General features: G+C 41.6%; 1 protein-coding gene across 1 annotated transcript in view; it reads left to right on the forward strand.

Annotated features, from left to right (window-relative positions):
• PHLPP1 (PH domain and leucine rich repeat protein phosphatase 1) overlaps positions 1–26643 on the forward strand; it is a 146931-nt gene that overhangs the window by 48303 nt on the left and 71985 nt on the right. The window contains exon 4 of the mRNA XM_054381951.1: positions 25500–25696. Coding sequence (XP_054237926.1) covers positions 25500–25696 — 197 coding nt within the window. The remainder of the gene's footprint in view (positions 1–25499; positions 25697–26643) is intronic.

Genomic DNA, 26643 nt, shown 5'->3' on the forward strand with positions numbered 1-26643 from the left:
CTACACAAGGAAATCTGACTGCTGCTTTTTACCTCACATCAGTTTCTGTGCTGAGACCAATAAGCTCTAAACTGTTTGCAAGGTATTTAAAACAAAAGCCAACTTGGAGTGAATTTACAAGAGAAACAAATAGATGAGGGAGTGCAGAGGTGCTGCCATACTGACCCCTTAGTAGAATGGAATGTGTCTGTTTACGGCAGCGTAAAAATAACCCCTCCAGGACGTGCATTGCCTAGGCAGGAATATCTGCACAACTCTCTCCTCTTACTTTATATCATTCTTATGCAGACAATACTAACTTTCTCTCTTAGTCTTTGTGCTTATTAATCAGATGTAAACTGAAGTTTAAATATCTGATACTTAGCTGAAAGAGCCAAATGGTGTGAAACTACTGTGAGCTATCTGGTGGAGATGCTAAGCTCCTCTATTCAGCTTCCATGACCTTGTTTTTTGGTGAGTTTTCTAGCTGTTGTTGTTTCTTGTCCTAGTCAACACAATAGCACACTTTCTGGCACAGCATTTGTCGGGGCACTAAATCTATGGGCAGGGAGCCTGTAGGGCTTTCAGAAAGCAGGACATGAGCTGCTTTTAGCACACTCATGTAATATAACTTTCTGGATTGTTATTCACTTCATCAGAGTGGCCTCTCAGCTCAGCAGCCTTTCTGCTTCAGAGAGTGGTTTGGCACATTTAAATCAGCAAGCTGTGGTAGGGAGCTATCAGCTGGGAGGGTTGCCCCTTCAAAAAGAGTAATATGGAGACTTTCATGGCTGAGGAATAGAGACCTTCAATGGAATTGAAGTGTGATGTGTATGGATGTTAATAGTACTACATTCACAAGGAGGACGTGAACTTGAGTGGGTCTGGAGCAGGGCCGCAAAAATGGGAGGGCTGGAGCACATCTCCTACAAAGGCTTGAGAGATCTGGAAGAGGTTGTTAAGCCTGGAGAAGAGAAGGCTCCAGGGAGACCTTATGTGATGGTTTTAAGACTGTCTTTAATTTTTCTTCTCACAAAGTTAGAGCAGAAAAGTGAAAGAATGTAAATAAATCGTTACTGGGTGTAAAAAAGCAAAATGGTTGTTCTAAACACTTCCACTGGAGAGATAGAAATGTTTAAGAATCACTACTCAAAACAAGATTGGGCAGTCAGGCAGTCTCATGCCCACATGCTGACCTTGACAAGCTAACAGCCTCTATGCTTCTTGGCTCTCTGCTTTCTGCCAGGAGGGCCTAGGGGGAGTCCTTCTGGCTTGGCCCCTTAGGGGGAAGCCAGGGGGCTTGGTTGTGTTTTTCTGTTGATTGTACATATTTCTAAATGTTGTGAATAGTGTATATTTGTACATATGCATTGCATTTCATCATGGATTGTAGTTTTGCTTGTAAATACAGCTTCATTTGCTTCCAGGCTGAGCTAGCCTGTTATTGTTGGTGTGGGAAGGGGATTTCAGCTCTCACACTGTAACAACTTATTATGGCCTTTCAGTATCTGAAGGGGGCCTACAAGAAAGCTGATGAGGGACTGTTCACAAAGGCCTGTAGCACTAGCATAAGGGCCAATGGCTTTAAACCAGAGAAAGGTAGATGTGTAGATAGGACATTAGAAGAAACTCTTTACAATGAGAGTGGTGGAACACTGGGAACAGGTAGCCCAGGAAAGTCACTTGTGAACAGCAGACGTGGGAGTTACAAGGTGGGAACGAGAGGCAAGGTGCTGGGTTATAAAAGGATTCAACGAGCAATAGTAGCTTAGGAAAACTCAAAAGCAAGTGGTTTTGTAGCAAAGATTTTTAATTCCTCCTCCTCTTCACTCCTTAGCAAAAGTATCTTTTAGTTCAAGGGAGATGGTCTTGAGGTTTATGCTGCCAGTGATTGTATGGATAGGGAGAAATGCTGGTGTAATATTCATAGAATAGAATCATAGAATCAAGAAGGCTGGAAGAGACCTCAAAGATCATAGAGTCCAACCTGTCACCCTAAACCTCATGACTATCTAAACCATGGCACCAAGTGCCACGTCCAATCCCCTCTTGAACACCTCCAGGGATGGTGACTCCACCACCTCCCTGGGCAGCACATTCCAATGGCCAACCACTCTCTCTGTGAAGAACTTTCTCCTCACCTCCAGCCTAAACCTCCCCTGGCGCAGCTTGAGACTGTGTCCTCTTGTTCTGGTGCTGGTTGCCTGGGAGAAGAGACCAACCCCCTCCTGGCTACAACCTCCCTTCAGGTAGTTGTAGACAGCAATGAGGTCACCCCTGAGCCTCCTCTTCTCCAGGCTAAACAGTCCCAGCTCCCTCAGCCTCTCCTCATAGGGCTTGTGTTCGAGGCCTCTCCCCAGCCTCATTGCCCTTCTCTGGACATGCTCCAGCAATTCAACATCTTTCCTAAACTGAGGGGCCCAGAACTGGACGTTCTGGTTTCAGCTGGCATGGTGCTAATTTTCCTTCATAGTAGCTAGAATAGTGTCTTGGTTTTAGATTTCTGTGTGGGCAGGTGTTTGCTCATGCCATTTCTAAGGTAGCTCAGAAAAGCCTCCTGCTTTTGTTCTTCCCCATCCCCCCTTTTAAGGTAGTGAGGTTGATCCACCCCTTTGAAGTTGCCAGCATGGTTTTAAGAACCTTGTTTTAGGTTATGTCTGTGACTCATTCTCGTTCTAGCTTAAGAATGTACAGGAATTTGTGGGCAAAATGATGGTTTATGAAGAACATTGTCTCCAGGAAACCACAGACAAAGATTTTTATTTGGAACACAGCAGTTTTGCAAGTGGTTCATTTTTCTTGTGCTTTACTGAAAAAGTTTAGTTTTATGTCAGAACTAAACCAGCCTTATTTGTCTAGTCATCAAGAAAATACTGTGCCTCCAGCTTTGAGTCTGTGCTCATACATAATCCCTAAACTTGGGGATGAGCTGGACCATCTCCCCTTTTAATCAAAACTGAAAATTACACATAGGCTGGAAACGTGACTTACTTTTTAGGTATTTACTTTGAAGTTCTATTCCTCATATTGAAATTTGAGGTAGCCTACTTCAGGTTAAAAAAGAAACACTATCTGAGCTAGATTTTCAGCTGCAAAAGTTTGTCAGCATCGAGGCCCTTCCTAAGATGGACTTGTCTGTCTCTAAGTGACAGATTTGCGTTCTGTTCCTCAAAACCACAAGATGTGCTGTGGAATCTCATCCATGTTGTCTGAAGTAGAGACATCTTTCACCTGAGCATGGAACTGCTTTGTTTAATGCTTCTGTCTTTCACTGGCATTTCTAGAGCAACTAGAAAAGTAAGCATGCAAGTAAGATGTAGGAACTCTTTCCTTGTGTTCCTGGTTGAGAAACAAGCATGGACAAACTGACTTTAAGCTTTTCTAGCTCTGTATTATTCTGTTTTTTTGTGTAGGCTTTTCAAGAGATGAAGACAATCAGTGTCAAGGAGATCACCTGCTTGTAAAAGTTTAATACCATCTTCCTTGTGCTTGAAGAATGAAGTAACACATTAGCATGCCACAGAGCAGAGTCTGCAAAAAGGTCTTAATCTATATGCTTTTCGGATAGCTGAAAGCATGTGGGTATCATTACCTGTTGCCCAAGTGCCACTTGTCTCATCATGGTGTACCCACAGTGCTTGGTGGAGGATAGCTGTCTCCTTCACTCTTAAGAGTGAGCTTTGTGCATTCCAGATGATCTTTTCAGAACAGTGGCAACATAATTTTGGACATCAAAATTTATGCTGTACAGGAATGGGGTAAGAAACAAAAAGCAACCAAAAAAAAGCTCAGGTAAACCATGTACAGAGAAATTTGACACACTACTTCCAAATCTGAAGTAGTATCTTCAGAATAGTCTCTACCTTGAACATCTTAAATCTTTGACAGTTGGATGGGAATTTACACTGAGGTGGCTAACCTTGGAAATTCATGTTAATGCTAGGAAAATGAAGGGGAAAAAAACCCACAAACAAACATCAAACCAAAAAAACCCCATGCAGATCATGGTAAAAAAAGGATCTAGGGGACTTTAGTTTTGATGTAATATGATTTTTTTTTTTTTTGCTATCACATCCCTTGGCATAGCATTTGTGTTCCAGGTGCTAGGCATGACATCCTGTGATGTGTGGAAAATAGTTCCTATGGATACAAGAATATATCAAAAGGAGTGATCTTGGAATAACCAGGCTGGTCAGCAAATTGGTGATGAAGATTCCAAGATTCCAGTCTGATCTGTTGCTTTTATTAATTAAAAAAAAAAAGAAAAAAGAAAAAGGATGTTGTTTTGGGGTTTGGAGTGAGTTTTTGGAGTTGGGTTTTGGTTTTTTTCTTTCTGTGTACAGCAACCCAGCTGAAATTACTGGACTGACAGGGTCTGTATATGGGAGTCTTTAAGCTGGGGAGTCTTATGCTTTAATGGAAGGATGGAATATGTACGCAAGCTGTGAAATGAAACAGTACTCATTCTTGTAGGGCTGAATTATTGTCCAGCAAAATATGATGCTACTGCTTCTCTCCCCAAGTTCTTAATCTTAAATGATAAGAAGAATCCCTGAGTATGGAATCCCATTTCTGGTTTTAATATCACAGGTAGGGAATTTCTAAAACTGTATGCTTGCCTTACATGGATTTGGTCCTTCTAAAAAAAAGAAGGCCAGGGGTGCTAAATGGAGACACAGAATTAGAGGTAGAACCTTACTTCCAGGGGGTTTTGAGGGCCAGCGGTTCACACATTCAGCATCCATAACTCTGTGTGTGTAGGAGCAGCACTTAGTGCTTTAAGCAATGGGCACCCCCTGGAAGGGTGTTGTTTTGTTCCAAAATGTAATTTGCTGTTAGCTGTCCACTGGCCTTGTATCTTTTCTTCCTGCAATAAAAACTGAAGTGTAGCAATTACTTTCTTCAGTACTGGACCAAGAGTGGAGCTACCTGCTCTGCAACTGGTGAGGATTCTTTGGGGGAAGTGTATCTTCACTGACAGTGCAGAGCACTGGCTGTTTGTGCATCTACCACAGAGGGACTTGGTGAGGATAATTCCTGTGCAACTAATGCAGTAGGCTTGAGGGAGTTTTTCTGATAAGCACCACATATGACTTGCATAAGTACTAACTGACACGGTAACTTCTGCATAGTTCTGCCAACTCTTTCTTTGAACGAGTATGTGGAAAACTTAATATAATATGTATGTGGAAAACTCTTAATATAATAACCCCACCTGGAGTACTGTGTCCAGTTCTGGAGCCCCTATTACAAGAAGGATATGGATGTGCTGGAATGTGTCCAGAGAGAGCCATGAGGATGATCAGAGGGCTGGAGCACCTCTCCTATGGAGACAGACTGAGAGAGTTGGGGTTCTTCAGTCTGGAGAAGAGAAGGCTCTGAGGAGACCTTCTTGTGGCCTTCCAGTATCTTAAGGTGGCCTACAAGAAAGCTGGGGAGGGACTTCTTAGGATGTCAGGTAGTGACAGGACTAGGGGGAATGGAGCAAAACTAGAAGTGGGTAGATTCAGATTAAATGTTAGGAAGAAGTTCTTCACCATGAGAAGCCTCATCCCTGGAGGTTTTTAAGGCCAGGCTGGATATGGCTCTGGGAAACCTGATCTAGTGTGAGGTGTCCCTGCTTATGGCAGGGGGGTTGGAACTGGGTGATCCTTGAGGTCCCTTCCAACCCTGACAATTCTATGATTCTGTGAATATGAGTAAATCATATTTAAGAAGGCCTGTAAGCAGGTGAGTAGGCTTAGGTCAGGTTTGGGGCCCCAGTTGGCTTTGAGAGTCTCATTGTGGAAGTGTGAGTGAGCTAATGTGAGTTGTGTGGAGCAGCAGGGACAGGCATCAGGGCTCCGCTCCTGTCATGCAGCTTGTGCTGGTGTTGTGATTCAGAAATTTCAGTGACCCTGAAAATACTGTTTGCTTCGCAAATGGGCAGGAGGGAAATAGATTGATTCAATTGGTCAGTATAGTCTGATCCAGAGCCATGTGTTTTTTCTTGTTGCAGGAATATATCTTCTTTTTTAGGGTACTGGCTAGTGAAACAACCAAAAGGGCAGTTTGCCATTTACTTATGTATTATATATACATAGATACCTCTCATAATACGTGTATCACTCTACAGATCTGTATTTATGTAGAAGGCTACAGAAACCACATTTAGGATCCCAGGTATGTTGCTATCATCCTAAGAAAAATAATGCCTCTCCCCCTAATAATAGCATTTAGATTCTGTCTGGCCAACAAATTGCACCTTGCTAACTGCACGCATATGCAAGTGTAGTTTCTTGTAGCAAACAAGTCCACAGGGTAACTTGTTGCTTGTTTTCTGTGGAAAACTTTCCATTTCAAATAGGTAAATAGAAAATAATTTTCAACAGAAGAGCTCTGAGAATGTACTCACCAGCTCAGGCAAGCTGCTTGCTTTCTTCAAATCCAAACAAAGAGCAGACAGTGTATATTTGAAAGCCTTTTTGTCATGATTCAGATCACTTGTCCTAGTTTCCAAAGGCTGACTCAATAATGTTAGCTTGAGACTTACAATGGGATATGTCAGTATTTATTCTACCTCTTCTTCACTTTGTAACATGCTAGTCCCATTATTTCATTCCTGCTCTTCTCCCTTTGTTAAATAGCTTGATTCTGTCAGGTTGAATAAATATCTAAATTCTGTCCCCTGGAGAACAGCTTGGTTTCATCAGCAGACAGAAATGACCCACAATTTCTAGGAAATGGAGCAGCACATTGTCTGTGGGCTACCCCTCAGCAAAACCCCACTAAAACCAATATGGGAGTGTTGAAGACTACAGCTCCTAGTCTCCATGGAGTCTACCTTTTTTGTTCTCCAAGTGAACAGGCAGTTTTGTAAGCCTGACACCCGTGGGCTATACTTTGGCCACTCACATATTCATATATCATAGGTGATAATAAAAGAAATTGTTTAAACCGCTGGTGGCTGCAGACATGCTGAAGTAGAATGCTGCATTTTGTAAATATGATTTGGGGCTAATGAGGCAGTTCTGCAAGAAGCAACTTTTTACATAATGCCACTGCTTCGGCACTAACATGACTAATCTATTTGGACAAGTAATGATGGATTTCTGAATGGCTTATTGCAGGATGCTTGAGTAACTTGGTTAGAAACAACAACCTTTGTACTGGCATGATAATCTTCTTATAAGAACAAGTGGCTAGGTTCTCTCAGGAAGTGTACTATTTTTGTTTCAGAGCAATGGGATGACAAGTCTTGGTGCCGTACATTAATAAAAATGTTTTAAAAATCAACCAACCATTATAATTGCAGTCTGGAAAATGTTATTTGGATCATCATCTGTGGACAGAGAAGAGAGGGGAGAATGGAACTGGGCATGCATAGCAATGCAGGACATATATTGAGGGATAAATACAACTCTTAATGGCTGCCTACAGAAAATTTGCACATTTTGCTTGGGAAAAAAAAATTATTTCATAACTTACCCATCAACTATGGAAACAAGCAGAAAAAGCCCAAAAATGGTTTTGTGTGTGTTTTTTTTTTTTTTTTTTTTTTTTTTTAAATCAGACTGGCTAAATCTGCATTAGGTCTGGGCTGAGGAAGGGATCCAGTGGCTGGGTATTTTTGTATCTGGTAGATTCACAGGCTCCTTTTGGCTTTCTGAGCTTGTATTTCTGATACAACCCAAAACAGAAGATTGACTCTCTAATAATAATTAAACTGAAAGTGTTTCTTTTCACAGGTTGATGTAAGGCTATTGGCTTATCCACTTAATGTTACTTCTGATGTACTATCATGTGGTGCTGGCTAACTCTCAAGGAGAGGAGACAATAGGTCAAACTTAGGTGAAGTATGGGAGTCAGTCATATCTATACAATTTTAATAAATAGAAAATGCCTTTTGCTTTATGCTGCTTCTTTTGAAGCTGAGTAGGTTTTTTGAAACTTCCAAACAGGATGGTGTAGCAGAGGCAGATATTCTGGTCAGGTGGGAAGCATGCAGCACTATCAGCCTGCAGCATTCCCTGTTTATCCAGCCTGGTATGGCTTCTGTTTTTGTCAGGGGTGCATCTGCAGCAAAGAGCTATTATCTACACCGTGCTGGATAGGACTTGTACTTTATAACAGCTTCATTTTTTCAGTAGTATACCTCAGAAAAACATGTTTTAAATGTGTTTTGTTCCTCTTTTGTTTTCATTAAAATAATGAATTTAGTTTAGCCCTGGAACATTACTGCCCTTTAGCCTAAGGAGAAAAATCAAAGGAGTGCACCAAACAATGGCTTTATTCACCAGGAATCTTATTTACTGAAGAATTATGTAGAGAAAGCTGAAGGTGACTTAAGGAGTTCTATACTGTGAAAGGACAGATTTCCTGGATGTATTTTTTTATATCATTATGACAATCTCTTTCGAAAACTACTGCTGTCGCATTTTTACCTTTCAACAGACTTCCTTTACAGAAGATTTATGAGCCTGTCTGATGTATCTATGGGAAGATTATATTTAGTCGTGGGGAATCTGTTGCAATTATTTCCAAGAAATGTAAGAGTAGTCCTGAGCTACTGAGCATCTAGTTAGGACTACGATTTGCAAAGACATTTTTTTTTTTTTGAGAAAGTTTGTCTTCATGTATCGTATTTTAATTACTTTGCTCCCAAACAACTTTTTCCCATAAGGAGTTAGGTAGAGCATAGCTGCTCTGCCTTGCTTTTGTTTTCTTTCTTTTTCCCCCCCTGGAAATAGTAAACAAAGAATAAAATTTAGAAGGCAAGAAAAGCTGGGGATGGAAGTTTACATTTCAGTCCAGTATCCTGAGGCCTAAGCACAGTGCTCTCAGATAATTTCCGTGTTCTCCGCAAGCAAGCTTTACTGAGGGAACATGAGAACTCTCTTTCCATGCGTTGAATCGTGTGTGGTGAAAACTTAATACCACATGTGAACTCAGAATGTCTTTCTGCATCAGCTTAAAGTCTTAGAAAAGAGCAGCTTCATGTTCATTATGAGTAACTGTTTCTACTTTAAAAAAGAACAAAACAAAATCACCCAAAACAAACAAACTTCAAATTTACTAGATTTGGCTGTTTCAATTTGAGTTGATAAACCAGTATCTCTTCCAGCTTAGACTTTCAAGAATAGAATTTCTGAATTAAGTGAAGAAGTTAATCTTAAAAAAGTTTTCTCTGCTGATCAGATTCTGGTGGACTGAAGAGTTCATTTTCCAAAGGTGGTTAAAGGATTTTGAAGCTATGTGAAGTTCTCAGACTGTATTTCATGATTCATTAAGACAACTTCAGTGATAGCTGCTAACTCATTGCTTCTTTGGAGATGAAATCTTGAAGTCTCCAAGACCAGATTCAAGCAAAGGCAATTGTTTTGGACAGCAGTGGTCAGCTTTATTTCCTTAGCAAGTTCTGATTGGCTTGCTGTGTGTATTTCCAAGTATTAGAAAATATTAGCCGGCTTCCCTCAGAGATATCTTATAAATCTGAGTGCTATTTTCCCAAAACTTGTTAGGACCAGCTTTCAGTTGTTTATTTCACATGTAGAAATCTGTCAAGCCTCTGTGACTGATGATATGGCACTCTTGGTTCCTGCATTGGTCTATTAGTGTGCTTTGTATCATTCTTGCTGTGAACTTAAGGTAGCTTTAGGAAAAATTACTGCTGTGTTAAGTAACTGTTAGCTTATACAGTAAGTCTTCCTAAGAAGACTTGCATCTGTTGATTTCATCCTTGGGGAACACATGAACCACTGCTGAAGTCAGCATGTGAAAATAGTGGTGACTTCTGCTCTGGAAGTTACAAAGCTAGAGGCCAAGGAATAGCAAAAGCATTTCGAGGGGAGCAGGGGGAAGTGTTAACTAACAGCCATTGTAAGAAAAAGATTTCATTCTTCCTGAGGCCAAGGAACTTTTGAGAGCGTGTTGGTGGGGTTTTTTTGTTGTTGTGGTTTGTTTGTGTTCTTGTTTTTTTTTTTTTTTCAATGATAAGTTGTATAAGTGTTTGCATACAGCTGCTATTCTTGGTCAAAGCCTTTCTGGTTTTGAGCAGTCAAGACAACCCTGTGCTTTTGTAGGGAAAAGACAATTAAATGCAAACCAAAACTTTTGTAGACTCCTCTCTTGAGTTCTTATATTAGCAATTTTAGTGGCAAAAATAGTTCAGTGGAGCAACAAGAAAAAGTAGGTCTAAACAGCTTTTAATACTATGAGTTAGTATGCAAAATGCGAGTTGGATGAGGTAAACTGCACAGTTCCTTTCCCTTAATTAGATTCCAGGTCACTGGCTTACTTCACTTCAAATGGCAGCAGGAGGCCACTACGAAATTAAGATTTATGAGTAGGACTGAGCAAGATAAACTGGGGCAACTGGGGGAAGGGTTTTGCTTTCCTGCTTTGGAGGGGCAGTTCTCCCTCATCCCTAATTCCTGTTGAACCTTTGCAGATGTTCCACTGGTGTAGGAGCCTTCCCCTCATCATCTGGGTGTGATAATGAAACTGAAATACTAATGCCGGTGTCCCTCAAAGCTGAAAGCAGTTGTAGATGACCATGGTTGCCTTTTTCCTGTGTTACTCAGCAGTTGTTTGCCCTAGCTGTTGGAGAGGTGCTTCTGCTGGTGGCACGAGTTCCCTTCTCCCGGTCAGAGGCTGCTTTCAGGGCCACATCTTTGTCCCTGTACACATGTGTGAGTACACGTGCACATGGTCACACTCAGACATGCAACCTGATGTGATAGTGACAATAGCAGTTCCCAGCCCAGTTAGCACATATTCAGTTATTTGGGCAGTAATAGGTGCCTGAGCAGCTGTTCCCTGTCTTTAGCAAACTGGCATTGGCAGGGGAGGTTGGACAAACTTGGGTCTGTTGCCTAATTCCCTGAGGTGTTCACCCACACCTATTTAGGTTCGTGAGGGCAGAGTAATGGGCCTGCTCTGGGGTCATAGGCAAGTTCCTTATATCCTGCAGAGTGCTGTGACCTTCATCAGCTGGCAAACAGTAGACTTAGTAAAATAATTATGTCCAGTTCCTGTTTTTGCAGCAACCTTTCTTATGAGTGTCATCTTCTTGTGTCTCCCTTCACACTTAGTATGTTAGCTAATATATCATCTTAAGTCTTCTATTCCTACTTGGTTTTGCTTAAGATTTAAGGGAAGCTGTTTTCAAGCACATCTGCCATTTTTAGGTGTGTGTATATCCAGGATGTGAACAAAATACAGAAGAAATTAAAGCTGATTGCTTTCAACTCTGGTGCCCTCAACACAAGAAGGACATGGACCTGATGGAGTGGGTCGAGAGGGTGGCCACAAAAATGATCAGGGGCTGGAACACCTCTGCTATGAGGATAGGCTGAGGGAGTTGAGGTTGTTCAGCCTGGAGAAGGCAAGGCTTTTGGGGAAACCTTATAGTGTCCTTCCAGTATCTGAAGGGAGCCTGCAAGAAGGCTGGAGAGGGACTGTTTACAAAGGCCTGTAGTGATAGGACGAGGGGCAATGGTTTGAAATTAGAGAAGAGTAGATTCAGGTTGGATGTTAGGAAGAAGCTCTTTGTCTGTGTAACCAGAGCACATTTTTGTGGGAAGGATTCTTTTAAAAATCTGTCCAAATGGTTTTGAAACTTAATCTTCCAAATGTTTTTGAATGTGAGAGCATCACACGCTTTTCCCTGTGGCTTTTCTGACAGTGAAGCTTCACAGTGATTAAGAGTTGTGGAGTTTTTTCCGTGTGTCAACAAAGAGATTGGCTCTAGCAGTGATATCTAACAAATGCCTTTATGCTGTGGATGAATTGCTGCATGCTATCTTGCAGTAGATCCATGGAAAGGGGTGGCAAAGGAGGGGATTCAAATCCACTTTCACTTGTTCCTTCCTTCAGTGAAGTGGTTGGTGAGACAGCACAGGAGAGAAATTCTGCCATTAGGAGGGATGTGATCATAAAGTCCAGGCCATTTGCATTACCCAGACACTTAAGACAAGATCCTGCTTAAATAAGGTCTTTAATATTTGAGGGTTTCTCCTCATTATAAGAGAGGTCAATACAGCTTTAATAAGATTAATATGTGCTGAACTTTAAAATGATGTGCATTGTAGGGGAGTGGTTTTGGTTTTGTTTGAGGGGTTGGTTTGTTTGTTTGTTTTAGATGCTAGTATTGGACATGGATGGAGGATGGAACAGTTTAAGTTGCTCTGCTTTCTTCAGAGTAGACAGGTCAAATACAATGTCTCTGTAGCCACGATGACTATTTTTTTTTTCAGTTGCAGAGAAAGCATTAATGTATCATGGCAGAAAAATTAAGTACAATTATGGTCAGACCACGATCGCTATACTTGGACTTTCTTACACTGAATACTGTCCAGCTGGACTGCTTTTCTGTGGTAGTGTTGAGAGGTCTTGAATTCAAATGACAGTAAAGAAGGTGCTTGACTTTCAGAATGAGGTCCTCAGTTACATACATGGCTACTCTTCTGAATATTTCCACTGAAAAGACAAAGCTTTGACAAGCAGCCCCAGCTTCAAGTTGATCCTACCGGTGTTGTACAAAGTATTCTTGGTGGGTATTTACAGATCAGTTTCTAAAATTATGATTAAAGTGGTGCTCTGATGAATTTTGATGTTCCTGTGGTTGTTTTTAGCACACTTTCCTGTCAGAGCTGTGTTTACAAACTTACTTTGATTTCTCCTAGATAACTTCCTGTCTTAAAAGAGGCTTCGGGAGCTCTAAATCAGACTGTACTCGTAAACCCAGACCTTTGTACAGGCTTTTTTCCCCCTCTTGGTATGAGCATGGAATTTATCAACACCTTTCCCACAGGGATGTATAGCATGGAACAGGAAATGTGTAGTCAGCCTTATGAGCTAGCACTTACGACTGTCCTTTTGCAGACCCTTGGAATGCTGTGGACAGAAAACTGATAGGTTTTGGGATAAGTCAGATGTGTGATAGTTGATGTAATGTAGAAAGGGAATGGATGTAGTCAATCTCTTCTCTTTTGTTTTCTCTCCTTTGTAATAAAACTGTATGGGATGCACTCCTGGACAATACCCATATGCTATCCAGGTACTTCTAGTCTCTCTGGTAGAAGAGAGAAGTAATATGATGTCAAGCACGGGATCTGTGGGCATATGATAAATCTTCTCTGCCTCTGTTTCCTAATGCCTTTCTGCCCTTGGAAAGTGTTCCTTTCCATGTTTCTTCATGTTGCATATCTCTTACTTTCCACTGTTGCTGCCTTTTTACTTTATAAAATCAGCTTCCCCTCCCTTGGCTTCTTTTCTCTTTCCCCTTCAGGAATGCCATCTCAAGTACAGAGTTTTGATGTAAGTTGCTTGTTACTGTTGCATATTTTCATGTGTTTACATACAAGTTTAATGTATGTCAACATAATCCAACCTTTGTCATGTAAATTTTAAAAAAGCAGTCAAACGTCTGAGAAACAGAAATTGATTCAGAGCAAATCAAAGGTTGCAAAGCAACCCTGTCAGCTATCAGCAGGCAGAAATCAGGATAGTGAAGGTTTCCAAGAGTAACTGCTGATCCCTGTCTGTCCTTTTCCATCATCCAGGCTTCTGCATGATACTTTGAAGCTGCTCTTGCTGATAAGAGAGAAGTGAAAAAGGGCTGTTGCAAGTTTTGTAAAGAACTGTCTCTGCCTACAAAGTTGTAGAAAAGAGGGGGAAAGAAGCAATGACAGAGACCTCCTGGCTTATTGCAGCTCTCACAGCTGAGGATGTGCTCTGTGCTGCTTGCTGAACTCCAATCTGCAAACCAAAAAGGCTCTTGCTTTGGCTAGCTGTTTGGGGAAAAAAATAATTCCATGAGCATACTACATAAAATCACATGCACACAAAAATATTGGTAGCTGTTCTGCGGGGAAAGCAGCCAAGTTATAAATACAAAATGCGTAGACTAAGCTTACCTAGGAAGTTGTGAGCAGAGATACGATGAAGTATGATTGGCTTATAGGGACATTGCCCCACCAGAATTCCTTCTAGCTGTTTCAGGGAACTCTCATGTTAATAAAGTCGAATTTGAAATGGTTAGTGTTTAAGATTGACAGGTAATTCTTTTTAATGTGCTTGTGCTGTTTCTTCTGGGCATCTTGACATCCACCCCTCAGATACTTACACACATTAATAAGATCCCCTCTCAGCTGCCTTCTCAAGACTAAACAGCCCCAGGTCTCTCAGTCTTTCTTCATAGAAGAGATATTCAAGCCCCCGAATCATCCTTGTAGCTTCCGTTGGACTTTTCTCCAGCAGGTCACTGTCCCCTTGAACTGGAGAGCCCAAAACTGGGTACAGTATTCCAGGTGTGATCTCACCAGGGCAGAGTAGAGGGGGAGTAGAACCCCCTAGACCTGCTGGACACAGTTTTCTTGATGTACCCCAGGATGCCATTGGCCCTCCTGGCCACAAGGGCACGTTGCAGTCCTTGGGACTCCAAGGTTTTTCTTCATGGAGCTGCTTTCCAGCAGGATGACCCCTAGTCTATACTGGTGTCTGGTGTTACCCCTCCCCCAGATGCAGGACAATCCTTGACCTAGTGTGCATATTTGTTCCTCTCTGCATATTTGTTCCTTTGTAGCTTTAAAAAAATGTTTAACTACTCCCATTATCCATCCTCAAGGTAGGTAGGTGCAGGGGTGTCTAGGTGCTCAACTTTTGCTGGTAAGGAGCACAGGTTTTGGTCTTTCTGTTGTACTAAGACACAGAGATGAACTTCTGCCAGGGGCTGTCGTTGTTCCTTCTCAGAGGAATGTGCTTTCAAGCAGCTATTTCAAGCTTGCATTGCTGTGCTTCATGTTGAGCATCTAACACTGATAAAACCTGAAAGCCACTGTTGACTTCAGCAGAGTCATCAGTTCAATTTTGCTCTTAAATTCCATCAAGACTCCAGATTTGCCCAAAACAGTTGGTTAGCTCAGAGCTTTTGCAATTACTTTAGACAGGGTAAGTGTCCTTTGGGATTGCAAGGGATTTTATTGTGCTTGTGGCTTTTTTGTGCATTGGGAGTATAACAGGCAGAATCCACTTATACATGACTTCGCAAAAATAAGTGTACACTTCTAGTGGTCTGTTGTGCTCTGATTTATGGAGGGGGCTGAACTGGGGAGAAGGGGAAAGATCAGTTGATCATTCATTGAGTCCCATCCTACAGAAACTGTACCTACTCTTGCCCTATTGGCAAGTTTTTGAGGCTTAGCTTTTTGGCCCCATCTATTAAATATTCACCTCTTTAATATTAGTGCATGCAATTGTAAAAGTGTTCAGAAAGCTGAGTTTCCTGTGTGGCTATCTTAATAAGGACCAGTTTGAAATGTGTTGCTAAAGTATTCATTTTAAGGAATACATATAAGGGATGTGACCAGATCCTTGCATAAATCTTCTCAGTATAGGACAAATTACCTTTTTAATGTATGTTGAGCAAAAATACTTGGTAGAAAATTTCACTTAGGAGCTTAATCGGTAGCTTCCTTTAATGAATGCCAAGTTCCAGAAGAGAAAGTTATTTTAGGTAGTGCTTCCTGGAAGCTTCTAGGCCAATATTGGAGGTTTTTACAACTTTGCTAAAGCACAGGAAGAAGTTGACATTTTTTCTTTATTGTTCTCTCTCAGGATATTTCAGTTATTTTTCCTTGCAGAGGTGACACATGGTGCTTTCCCAAAGGAGTTGCTAATGAAGAGCAGGCAACTTTCTCCCCTTTTATGAGCATTCTTCAAAATGAAGTATTTTAGACATAACAGAATTCAGCCTGCACCCCACTGTATCTCTAATGCAAGCAGAAGTCAGGACATGAAGGGTGCCTTGAGGGCCTCATTGTTTTGCTGAAATAAACAAACCTGCCTACAAGTAACTTGAATTTCCTGTAGACAGGTGAGGCATAAGGGAAGGCACAGGGCTGAGAGTTTCCGTGTGAAGGACCTGTGCTTCACTTGCAGGAGTATCACAGAATATTAGGGGCTGGAAGGGACCTCTAAAGACCATCTAGTCCAACCCCCTGCCAGAGCAAGATCACTTATACCAGATCACAGAGGAACGCATCCAGGTGGGTTTTGAACATCTCCAGAGAATGAGACTCCACAACCCCCCTGGGCAGCCTGCTCCAGTAAGGAGTATAGGAGTGATCTGTGGTGATAGATGAGATGAGTTTGAAACAGGTGGATTTTCAGTTTGAAGACAGGGAGGCTCCATTTCTGGGTTTTTTGTCTTACTCAATGGTAAAAATCTGTCAAAGCATGTTGGAGTAACTAGATCTGGAACTTGCTTGTTTCCTTCAGAACAGTTGGATTCCAAGGCTTTGGATTTTCTGCCCCTACACAGTAATCCAGATGAACTTCCACAGTTCTTGCTTTTAATTGCAAGTAACATCCTGTTCACTTCTAAGTACCTTACTTTAAGTTGTCATCCGGGTGTTGTGCTGGTGAACGAGGTGTCTTAAACGAATTCTGCTGGATCGTGGTTAGGTTTTTTTGCCTGAAGCTTTTGTCGTATGCAGGTTGCTACTTGGCTTTTGATGGGAAAGCTCTTACAGCCATTTTCCAGTGATAAATGTGACTCATAATAGAAAAAGCTTTTCAGAAAGTAATTTTTGTCTAATTTTGCCTATGGTATCTTTTTAAGTGTTGATACCATGAGTGTGGGGCTTCTGTGTGGATGGAGGTGGTGAGTTCTATGAGGACAAGATGCAAGGAATGAAGAAGTGAACAAACGTTGAACTCCGGAAAAAGAAGGAGGGATGTTTTCTGCATTGGGCATTTCATTAGGCATTTCATACAAATCTTTTCTCCATTGGGGTTTAATATAAGTGGAAGGTGGGATTATTGCTGTAAAGCTACTAACTTTGTTTTATTGCATCACATCATGTGGTGATAATGCTGGTCTTTAAGGGCAATAATTCCTGTAAAGTAGGAATGTGTTTCACAAAGACTAAAGGCTTGTCTGTCTTCTGCTTTTCCAGTTTTGTCTCATAGTGAGTATTTAAAGAGAAGTGCTGGTTAAGACAATAACTTCTGATTTTGAAATGGTTTGCCAGGTGAAATTTTGCAATCTGTATACGTTTTTACCTTTGCAAAAGCATCCTTGGTTGGTCGAGACTACTAGGTGGACCCTTGGTCTTGAATATAAAACTTGCTAATTCTCTGCTTTTGTTCTTAAGTTATGACACTGTGAACCTTCACAAGGAAAAGTAGTTCTAATTAGCATCTAACTTTAAGTAGGCTTACTTCATACATTCAAAATAAAAAAGAGCAGTACAATAGTTTCAGAGCTTGTACTTTTCTGCTTACTTTGCTCTCTTTTTATTTTTTAGCTGGTTTTGGTTTTGTGGGGGTTTTTTTGTTTAGTTCGGTTGGTTTTGTTTAGTCCAACTTATGGGGTTATTTTTATATATCTTACTGCCCTGGGTCTTGCCTGAGGTCATCACTGCTGTCCTTATTTTGACAAGAATTCAAGGGGAAGCAGCCTTAAGTGACTGAGAATCTTCAAAAGCATTGCAGGCAGCTTCCTATGTATTTAATGAAAAGGTTTGGGCAAAAGTAGAAATCTGCAGAATGATATGGCAGCAAGGGTTCAGGAACAGCTGTTGTGGCCCAGTTTCCCTAATGGTGGTTAAAGACACTCAAGGACTTTTGGTGTTTTGAGCTAATTGAGGTCTCTCTGTGCACATTCAGGTAAGATTAGTGCTGAGGATCATTTTGCAGGTTTGGGGGAAAGGTGAGTGTGAAGTGTTCCTGATTTCAGTTTGGAGGGATGGGGGGCACAATGCTTCATGTGTGAACTGGAGAGTCTACCATCTGCTCTGTTGATTTCATCTGATCAGCTAGAAAATAGTCCACCTTTGTTTAGTGAATGCAGACCAAAGTCTTCAAAAGCCACTTTTTTTTTTTTTTTTTGGTGTTGTCTTTTTCTCATATGCATACAAGAGGTGATGGTCACAGAATATTAGCATGTCAAATATCTTATTTCTGAAATGGCTTGCTGAAGGCTGTGAGTGGGTTTAATTCTATATATTCTCTGTCGGTAGCCACTGTGTTACAGCTCTGGCCCCTACATGCCATCCTTCTGCTTTCCATTCTGAACTACTCACTTTGAGTTCTTCCTGAGGCCTTTAAGTCAAAAAGAGATGCAAGAAATTAAAGCAGCCTGTTTTGTCTGGAAGGGCTTAGGGACAGCTTACAAGGAGCAGCTGATGTGGTAGGTTTGATTCAGTGCTGGCCTTGGGCCAGGAGCCCAACAGTGTACAGATGAGGATGATGACCTCAGTATCTGTCCCAGCTGTAGCAGGAAAAGGACATCCCTGAATTAGGCACTCAGAGTTGTTCAGTCACTTCTGAAAAGCCTGCAACTTAGACATTATTCCTCCTGAATAACTTAAGCCTCTCTTAGCACTGGTGAATACCCAAGGCAGCTCAGGGCAGACAGGCTCTCCGGCTGGCTGTGCCATGCAGGTCTCAAAGGATTTTTAGTTTTCATTCCATCAGACTGATATTAGTAATAAAAATAAGACCTGCTGCACAGAAATGAATGCATTTCTTCTGCTCTTGTTTTGGTAATGTCTTAAATAATTCTTTAGAAGCAGACTTTATTAGCCATGCTTTTCAAACAAGGGGGATTAATAAGTACTTGTAGTTTAGAATCATAGACTCAAACAGGTTGGAAGAGACCTCCAAGATCATCCAGTCCAACCGATCACCAAGCCCTAAGCAATTAACTAGACCATGGCACCAAGTGCCTCATCCAGTCTCCTCTTGAACGTCTCCAGTGATGGCGACTCCACCACCTTCCTGGGCAGCACATTCCAATGGGCAATCACCCTCTCTGTGAAGAACTTCCTCCTAACATCCAGCCTATACCTCTCCTGGCACAACTTGAGACTGTGTCATCTTGTTCTGGTGCTGGTTGCCTGGGAGAAGAGACCAAACCCCTCCTGGCTACAACCTCCCCTCAGGTAGTTGTAGACAGCAATGAGGTCTCCCCTGCGCCTCCTCTTCTCCAGGCTAAACAACCCCAGCTCCCTCAGCCTCTCCTCATAGGGCTTGTGTTCCTCACGAGCTTTGTTGCCCTTTAATCAGCCATATAGCTGCAGAGAGAAGGTTTTTTTTTTTTCCTTCCCTGAGTACTTTTATGTCTTATAATGAGTTGGTATTTTATAACTTCTGATGGTAATGTATTCCATATGCTTTCCATTGCTGGGAATAAAGAGCTTTACTCCAGAATCCAAAGCAAGTGGCTGTGAGTATTTATTTAATAAAGTTTGAAGTCTCTGCACTAGGCAGGATGTCAGTACATTGTGTACCTAGAGTTTCTTTGAGCTGCTTGTGGTGAGGTCTTCGTTCTTCAAAATCATGGAAAGATTGCTGGTGTCCTGTCTGTGCTGCTTGCAAAGTGGGTAGGGTTTGTGGTTCCACTGGCAGTCCTACCATTTCAGTCAAGTTCCCTGCTTTTCTCTGTCCTTGTTCTAAATACCATGTTTCCCTCCAGGACTTGGGACAAGCTAAAACCAAGAGGAATTCAACCATGAATGTCAAGATAGCCTAATAAGTGGTCTGCTCATAAGTCCTTGAAGCATCTCCTCTAATGTGTTGTCCAGAACAAAAGCCCTGTTGTTGAGGGTGCTTAGGAGTTGCTGTAGTCTCTGAGTTCTGACAGAAATGAAAAAATACCTTTTTATGGTTTCTTGCTAAAATATTCCAACTGCTTTGGTTGGGCTTAGAATTTGAAAAACGTTGTCTGATACTCTGCTCTTCTAAATGTTCTAGCATATTTGCCTCCACTCTGCTCAAGGCAACAATAGTTATCTTAGAAGATATTTGGTAATATTCAGATTTGTGTTTTAAGTCACAGAGGATCATTGTTATTTTATTTGAGGGACTGTCAGCTTCAGTATAATATCACAGGCCCCTGTGAAAACTCCTCTGCTCCCTTCAGGTATAGTTAACACTGAAGAAAAAGCTGAATGTGAATTTCATGCAGCCTCTAAAATCTCAAATGTGAGGTATGAGACAGATTGAGAAAAAGTAATTTCAGAACTGCTGATGCTTTTACTGAAAGTAATGTTTCCAGTGGCACCTGGTAGGTTACCTCAAAACCAACTGATTGTTGGTGGTGACGCTATGGTTATGCTATAATTTGTGGTCTTTAATCCTTAGCCTAAAGGTGTTCCAGTGGAGTCCAAATTGCACCATCTGTCCTGTAAACTTGGAAAGAAAAGGTCGTTTGGTTTCTTATTTGATTATTTCCCAGGCCATAGAACAAGCAGGTACACTTCTGAACTCTTTCCTTGTTCTCCATTTCCCAGTGTGTAAGGAACGATCCCTCTAGCACAAGCTGTGCCGTGGGGCAGTGTGGGACCCTGCCACCTGAGGAGCAGCCAGGGTTAGGATCGGTTCACCCTGTTCCCATCCCTCCTCTGTTGTGGCAGAGCTCACTGTCACTTAAACTTTCCCTGCTTCTGTTTTCTCCTGGCAGCAGCTATTTGAGCTCTCTAAAGCTGCAGTCTGTCTAACCTTATCTTTCAGTAGGTGAAGCTGCTTCTTGTCAAACAGCTTTTGCTCACAGTTACCTTCTGCTATTTCTATGGATTTAGGCATCTGGTTCCATAACTTGTTATTATATCCTTGAACAACCTCTGCTTAAAATCAAAATAAGATGGAGGCTTGTGATTTTTTTTTTCCCTTCCACTTGCACAATAATAGAACACTGTGATACTACCAGATCTCACTGATTGCAGCCCTTTATGGAAGAAAACTGAGTATGTGAGCAGATGTCTTGAGCAGCAGCATGCGATCCGATATTAAACATGGGATTTTCAGGCTACAGAATCAGAGAAGAGCCCAGGTTGGAAGGAACCTTGAAAAATCATGTAATCCAACCAGAAGGTTGGTTATGTAGTGAAGTAGACAAGAATAGGAAGAGAGAAACTATTTTCTTTAATGAACTAGGCCTGATATTTTATTTCTGTGTATTCATGTCCTAGTTTAGACCCAGCCAACAGCCCCCCATCCCCAAGTGGAATTATGAAGGAAAGTCATGAGAAAAATGCAAAACCTCATGGTTTGAGATATGGAGAGTTTAATAGAATAAGAGAAGAAACAACAGTAATATAAAGTGAGTGATATACAATGTGGTGTGGTCATCTGGACACCTACCCTATTCCAGCTGTGCTCTAAACCCCTGCACCTGGTCTTGGCCAGCTCCCCCTTATGTACCAGTGTGGTATGGAGTACAGAATCAACCGGGTTGGAAGAGACTTCCAATATCATCAAGTCCAACCGATTACCTCACCCTAACTCATCAACTAGACCGTGGCCCTAAGTGCCTCATCCAGGCTTTCCTTAAACACCTCCAGGGATGCTGACCCCACCACCTCCCTGGGCAGCCCGTTCCAATGGCCAATCACTCTTTCTGTGAAGAAGTTCTTTCTAAGATCAAACCTAAACTTCCCCCTACACAGCTTGAGACTGTGTCCTCTTGTTCTGTTGCTGGTTGCATGGGAGAAGACACACCCCCAGCTGGCCACAACCAGGACATCAGGAATGTTCTAGCTTTCATGTAGCAAAGGATAGTGCTTGCTGGGAAAACTCATGATAAATCCTTAAAGTTTGAAGAGGCTACTGGGGGGCTGTGCTGGTTGTTTTAAATATATATTTGTAGGAATAACTGAGGAGCTTACCCTGGTAATTTTCCCATCAAATCTTATTATGATTATGTCTAGTGATAGCTCTGTTCTGGCATTTCTAGTAAATATTTACTGAGAATACTAATTATTACTGTGACTTTGTGAATTCCCATGAAATTTGAAATACTGCCTGTTCAAGACTTCTGAGTAGTATTACAGGTCCAGCTGTCCTTAACTTTGTGTTTAGTCCATCAGAGTCTGTTTTTCATAGAATCACAGAATGTTAGGGGCTGGAAGGGACCTCCAAAGATCATCCAGTCCAACCTCCCTGCCACAGCAGGATCACCTATACTAGATCACACAGGAACACATCCAGGCAGATCTTGAATGTCTCCAGAGAGGAAGACTCCACACCCGCCCTGGGCAGCCTGTTCCAGTGTTCTGTCACCCTCACAGGGAAAAATGTTTTCCTCATGTTTATATGGAACTTGCTATGCTTCAACTTGCACCCACTGCCCCTTATCCTCTCATTGGACATCACCAAGAAGAGCCTGACTCCATCCTCTTGGCCCTAGACTAGACTAGGCAGGATGATGTTACTTCTCTATTGCTCTTGAATGTTGTTGCCAAGCCTCTTGGACACAGTGCTGTAGTGGGAACTCGTCCTTCTTTGTAATCCACCACTATCCCAAAGAACTTCCAAAGTTTGGTGTTTTCCAGGATGCAGGTGTGCCCATATTAAGTGTGAGTTTCGACCCTTTATTTCTGGGTGGTGTTTGGTTGTGTTGAAATGCTAAATGAGATTGGCTTCCCCAGGGACTGAGGTTGTGCTTTGCAATCCTAAGAGGTTCAGTCAGTAGTGGTCTGTGCTTTTCCAGAGCAGTTAGAGAGCATAATGCGAAGAGCAGGCTCCAGAAGATGACTGTGAAGTGTTATTTTTGAAGTGAAATTGCCTAAATCCCTAACGACTATTCCTTATACAACTATACTGTTAATACTTAGCAAGTCTTTTTTTTTTTTTTTTTTCCCCTCTTCCCCATAGAATCATAGAATTATTAGGGTTGGAAGGAACCTCAAGGATCATCTAGTTCCAACCCCCATGCCATGGGCAGGGACACCTCCCACTAGATCAAGTTGCTCAGAGCCACATCCAGCTTTTTTATTCAATTACAGAGATCTTCTTGTTTCTCTGTGAGGTTAACTTTTTATAATCAATGCTTTGTGGTGTGGAGACCATTGTTCTGCACAAATGTCCTAGTTCAGAGCTGGACACTTTGTTCTATTGCTCCAAAAGGCGCAAAAGAGTAACACTCGCACAAATGGGTTGGATAGTAATGGAAAGTTTAAATGGAAAAGTAATTCATATACTACAAAAACTACCAAGCATAGTGGTGAGCATAGCAAAGCATATCAAGTTCAAAGAAATCCCCAGTCTAATCTTAACACACAAGTTCCTTTACACCAGACCAAAACCCCAACGCTCCCAGGGTTCGCCAAAAACACCAGGGCTCTTTCCTCTCCCACTCATTGCTAGGCTGGTTTCAGGCTGGCCAGGCCTGAACTGCCCCCTCCTTTTTTATCCTTGCATTAGGCCTAAACAGGCCAAGATTGTGCAGGAAAAAAAAAGTTACTCAGGCCAAAGAGACCTGCGATACTCCCCCATTGTTACTGGATAAGAGAGCGTCTCTCTCCCATGGGAGCAGGGAGGGAAGAAAGAGAAACACGATAACTTTGCAGCCAGATTTATAAGGCTTCAGAATTTGTGGGTAGAAATACACTCTTTCCTATGTCTACCCCCTGGGGTGGACACTCTAGACACCAGAAGTCTCAGCTCTGGCTTCTATTTTGGAGGCACTCAGCCAAAATGGCCACAATAAACTAGGTAAATTGTCAGTTACTTCAGCAGCCCCATTTTCATATACCATATGTAAAGTTTGATTCAGCTTTTGTGTTTGATTAAGGATGAGTTGCTCTATTTCACTCATTTGTATTCCCTATTGGTCTTTCTGTGGCTTTGCATAGAATGAATTTCCCATTTCCCTCTGTTGTGTTGGGTAAAGTGTTTATCCACAGCTTCTGTTGTTGCATTTGAATTTGCTTGGCATGAAATTACTGCTTTCTCGGGGCACCTATTTTTGTATTAGGTGCCACTACTCTAAAAGTGTTAAAGTTTCAGTATTTTAGCTTCAAGCAACAGTTTCCTGCAGATCCAAACTGGCAGACATTGGTAGCCTAAATGCAAGTGTTTATTAGAGCAGAGCAAGGCTTGAGGGTGACTGTGCCAAAACTTGGCTCATTAAATGGGCAGGAAGATGAAAGAAGGCTACTTTTAAAGATAAGAGCAAGAATTGGCACAGGATAAAATGGAAGTGAGAGAACGACAGTGGGCAGGCCATAGGGTAGGTGTCTTCTATCTTTCCATAGATAATTTGAAGGCAAGGGCAGACTCGTTGAGATAAATGAACTGCCATACAAGCAGAAGGAATGGCACTGTTGCGGCTGCAGTGGTGCAGCACTTGTCACTCCTGCAGTGTAATTGGCACTGATCTGAAATATTAGGGTTAGAAAACAAGACCAATTCTGCTTTTCTGGAGTCTTAGATGATTTCCACCCACCCCCCCCCACCCCCGCCCCGAGTTTTGGTAAAGATTAGCCTATGAAAATGAATGATTTATCTTCTGTCGTGGTGAGGATGTTACTTGGAATTAATACACCCTTTGGTTTGTTTATCCAGGGAAGCACTCTTCCAGAGTTTCACCAGTGTCACAGAAATTTGAACTGATCTAACCTGCACATGATCACTTCTTGTCTCTGTCTTCAGAAGACTTAGTGTATTTGGATGACTTTAAGCTGGACTGAACTGTTCGAGGTTTGATAGGGTAACAGTTGTGGATAAGTACTTCACATTATAATGAAAAAATTGTGATTCTTCCTGTTTGTATCCTAAAAGAACATAATCATGTAAGAGCAGAGACAAGAGATTCTTGTCTTTGTTACCGTTGCTAATCATGGTTTCTATAGAATAGATAAATAGTTTGAGCCATTTGAAATAATTTTAACAGATGTGGTCTAATTGGTAGTTTTACTAATAATCTGAATTATGTAACAAATTAATTGTAATACAAAACAACTTCATAGGGTCTTTGAGGAATTTCATCTAGGTTGTATCCGCTTATGTTATGGCTGAGTGTTACCTCTGCTGTGGGATTTCCACTGAGCAGAGTGGGCTGGAGAGAGCAGGAAGTGTATTCTTTGGGAAGCTGTTATTGAAACTATTCAAACTGTGACTTTCAGGATAACCAGAAGAGACCTGGAATTTAAAAGGTGTGGGACACCACCCCTTTGTGCAGTTACCAAGTGGTCAGTGTGAATTCTACTCAAGCTGCAACTTGGGTAGGTTTAGAATGGACATGAGGAAAATTTTTTTCACGGAAAGAGTGGTCAGGCATTGGAATGTGCTGCCCAGGGAGGTGGTTGAGTCACCAACCCTGGATGTGTTTAAAGGTCGTTTGGATATGGTACTTGGGGATGTGGTTTAGCGGTGAACCTTGTCGAGTAGGGTTATTGGTTGGACTTGGCGATCCTGAGGGTCTTTTCCAACCTGAACGTTTTTGTGATTCTGTTGATTTCCAGGGCCCATAGAGATGACTGGTACCATTAAATAGTACTTCTGTGAATTACTAGAGGTTATTTAATGTGGTCTGTTCTCCATGATACCAACATGTCATATATTACTACCTATGAAAGAAGCCTGTACTGAAGGTGATACTAAATTACCTGCTTGCCTGATTTTGAAGCTGTATTTAATTTGTTGGGCTGCACTATGTGGCTTGGAAACTTGCCGATAAAGTCTCAGGATGGCTTCAGTGAAAGAGGCAAAGGTTTTCTGTGATTAAGTGGACACCTTTGTTTCTATTTCAGGAAAGCCCCACAGCATTGGCAGCTCCGAACGAATTCAGCTCTCAGGAATGTACAATGTTCGAAAAGGGAAAATACATTTGCCAGTCAACAGATGGACAAGACGCCAAGCTATCCTTTGTGGAACATGCCTAATTGTCTCATCAGTAAAAGAAAGCCAGACTGGGAAAATGCATGTCCTCCCTTTAATTGGTGGAAAAGTAAGATATTTTATGTTTTTACTTTGTTAACCCCTGTCTCCTTATGCAGAGAAGATTGCATTCAGTTATGATGATTCTGGCACCCTCCTTCCTCCTAAGCTTGTTTCTGTAAATGTGATTGTCAGAGTATATAAATTACTTTTGATTATGGTCAGAATAATATTTAACAATTTACAATGTTTGGATGGAAATGCTAAAGAAAAGAAGAGGCAATGCATTCAATTTCTTTTTATTGTGTGCAGTGTTAATTGCTTTTTTTATGTGCAGTAGTGCACAGGCAAAGGATACATGCAGCTGTATTGTCTCATCTGTACTATGTTTTCTCATCCAGGTTATATCCATGTTGGGTACTCTCAAAATTAACCAATAGGGCTGGGCTTATCTTGAAAATAGGGGATTTGTTTGATGCTTATCGCTGTATGAGTAGGGGTCTGTTGAAACAAACAGTTCTACGTGTGGAAAGGAGAAACTGGACTTCTTTCTGATTGAACACATCTGAGAGGAGGTCCAGGATTTTTATTTTTATTTTCTCTCCACTGTGAGGGAGACTGAGCACTGGCAAAGGTTGCCCAGAGAGGTTGTGGAATCTCCCTCCTTAGAGGTATTTACAAGCCACACAGCTCTGGTCAAGCAGCTGTAGGTGGCCCTGAAGGGGAACTGTCTCTTCCCACCTCAATTGCACTGTGATTCTGTGAAACTTTAGCGAAGACAGGAAGATTACAACATTACTAAACAGTATCAGAGCATGACTGTTGGCTTGATTTGGCAAGGTAGTGGGAAAAGAGTCATCAGTAATGTTCCTTTACCTTGCATACTGTTAAGTTTGATTTTTAAGAGTCAGTGGGAGAGAGACAGCTTCCCAATGTTCATATGCAAATTAGAGTTGATTCATTAATATTCTATACTAGTAGTATGGAAAGTAGTGCTGCCTTTTAAGAGCTGTTTTC

Source organism: Indicator indicator, chromosome 6, assembly GCF_027791375.1.
Source record: "Indicator indicator isolate 239-I01 chromosome 6, UM_Iind_1.1, whole genome shotgun sequence".
Lineage (NCBI taxonomy): Eukaryota > Metazoa > Chordata > Aves > Piciformes > Indicatoridae > Indicator > Indicator indicator.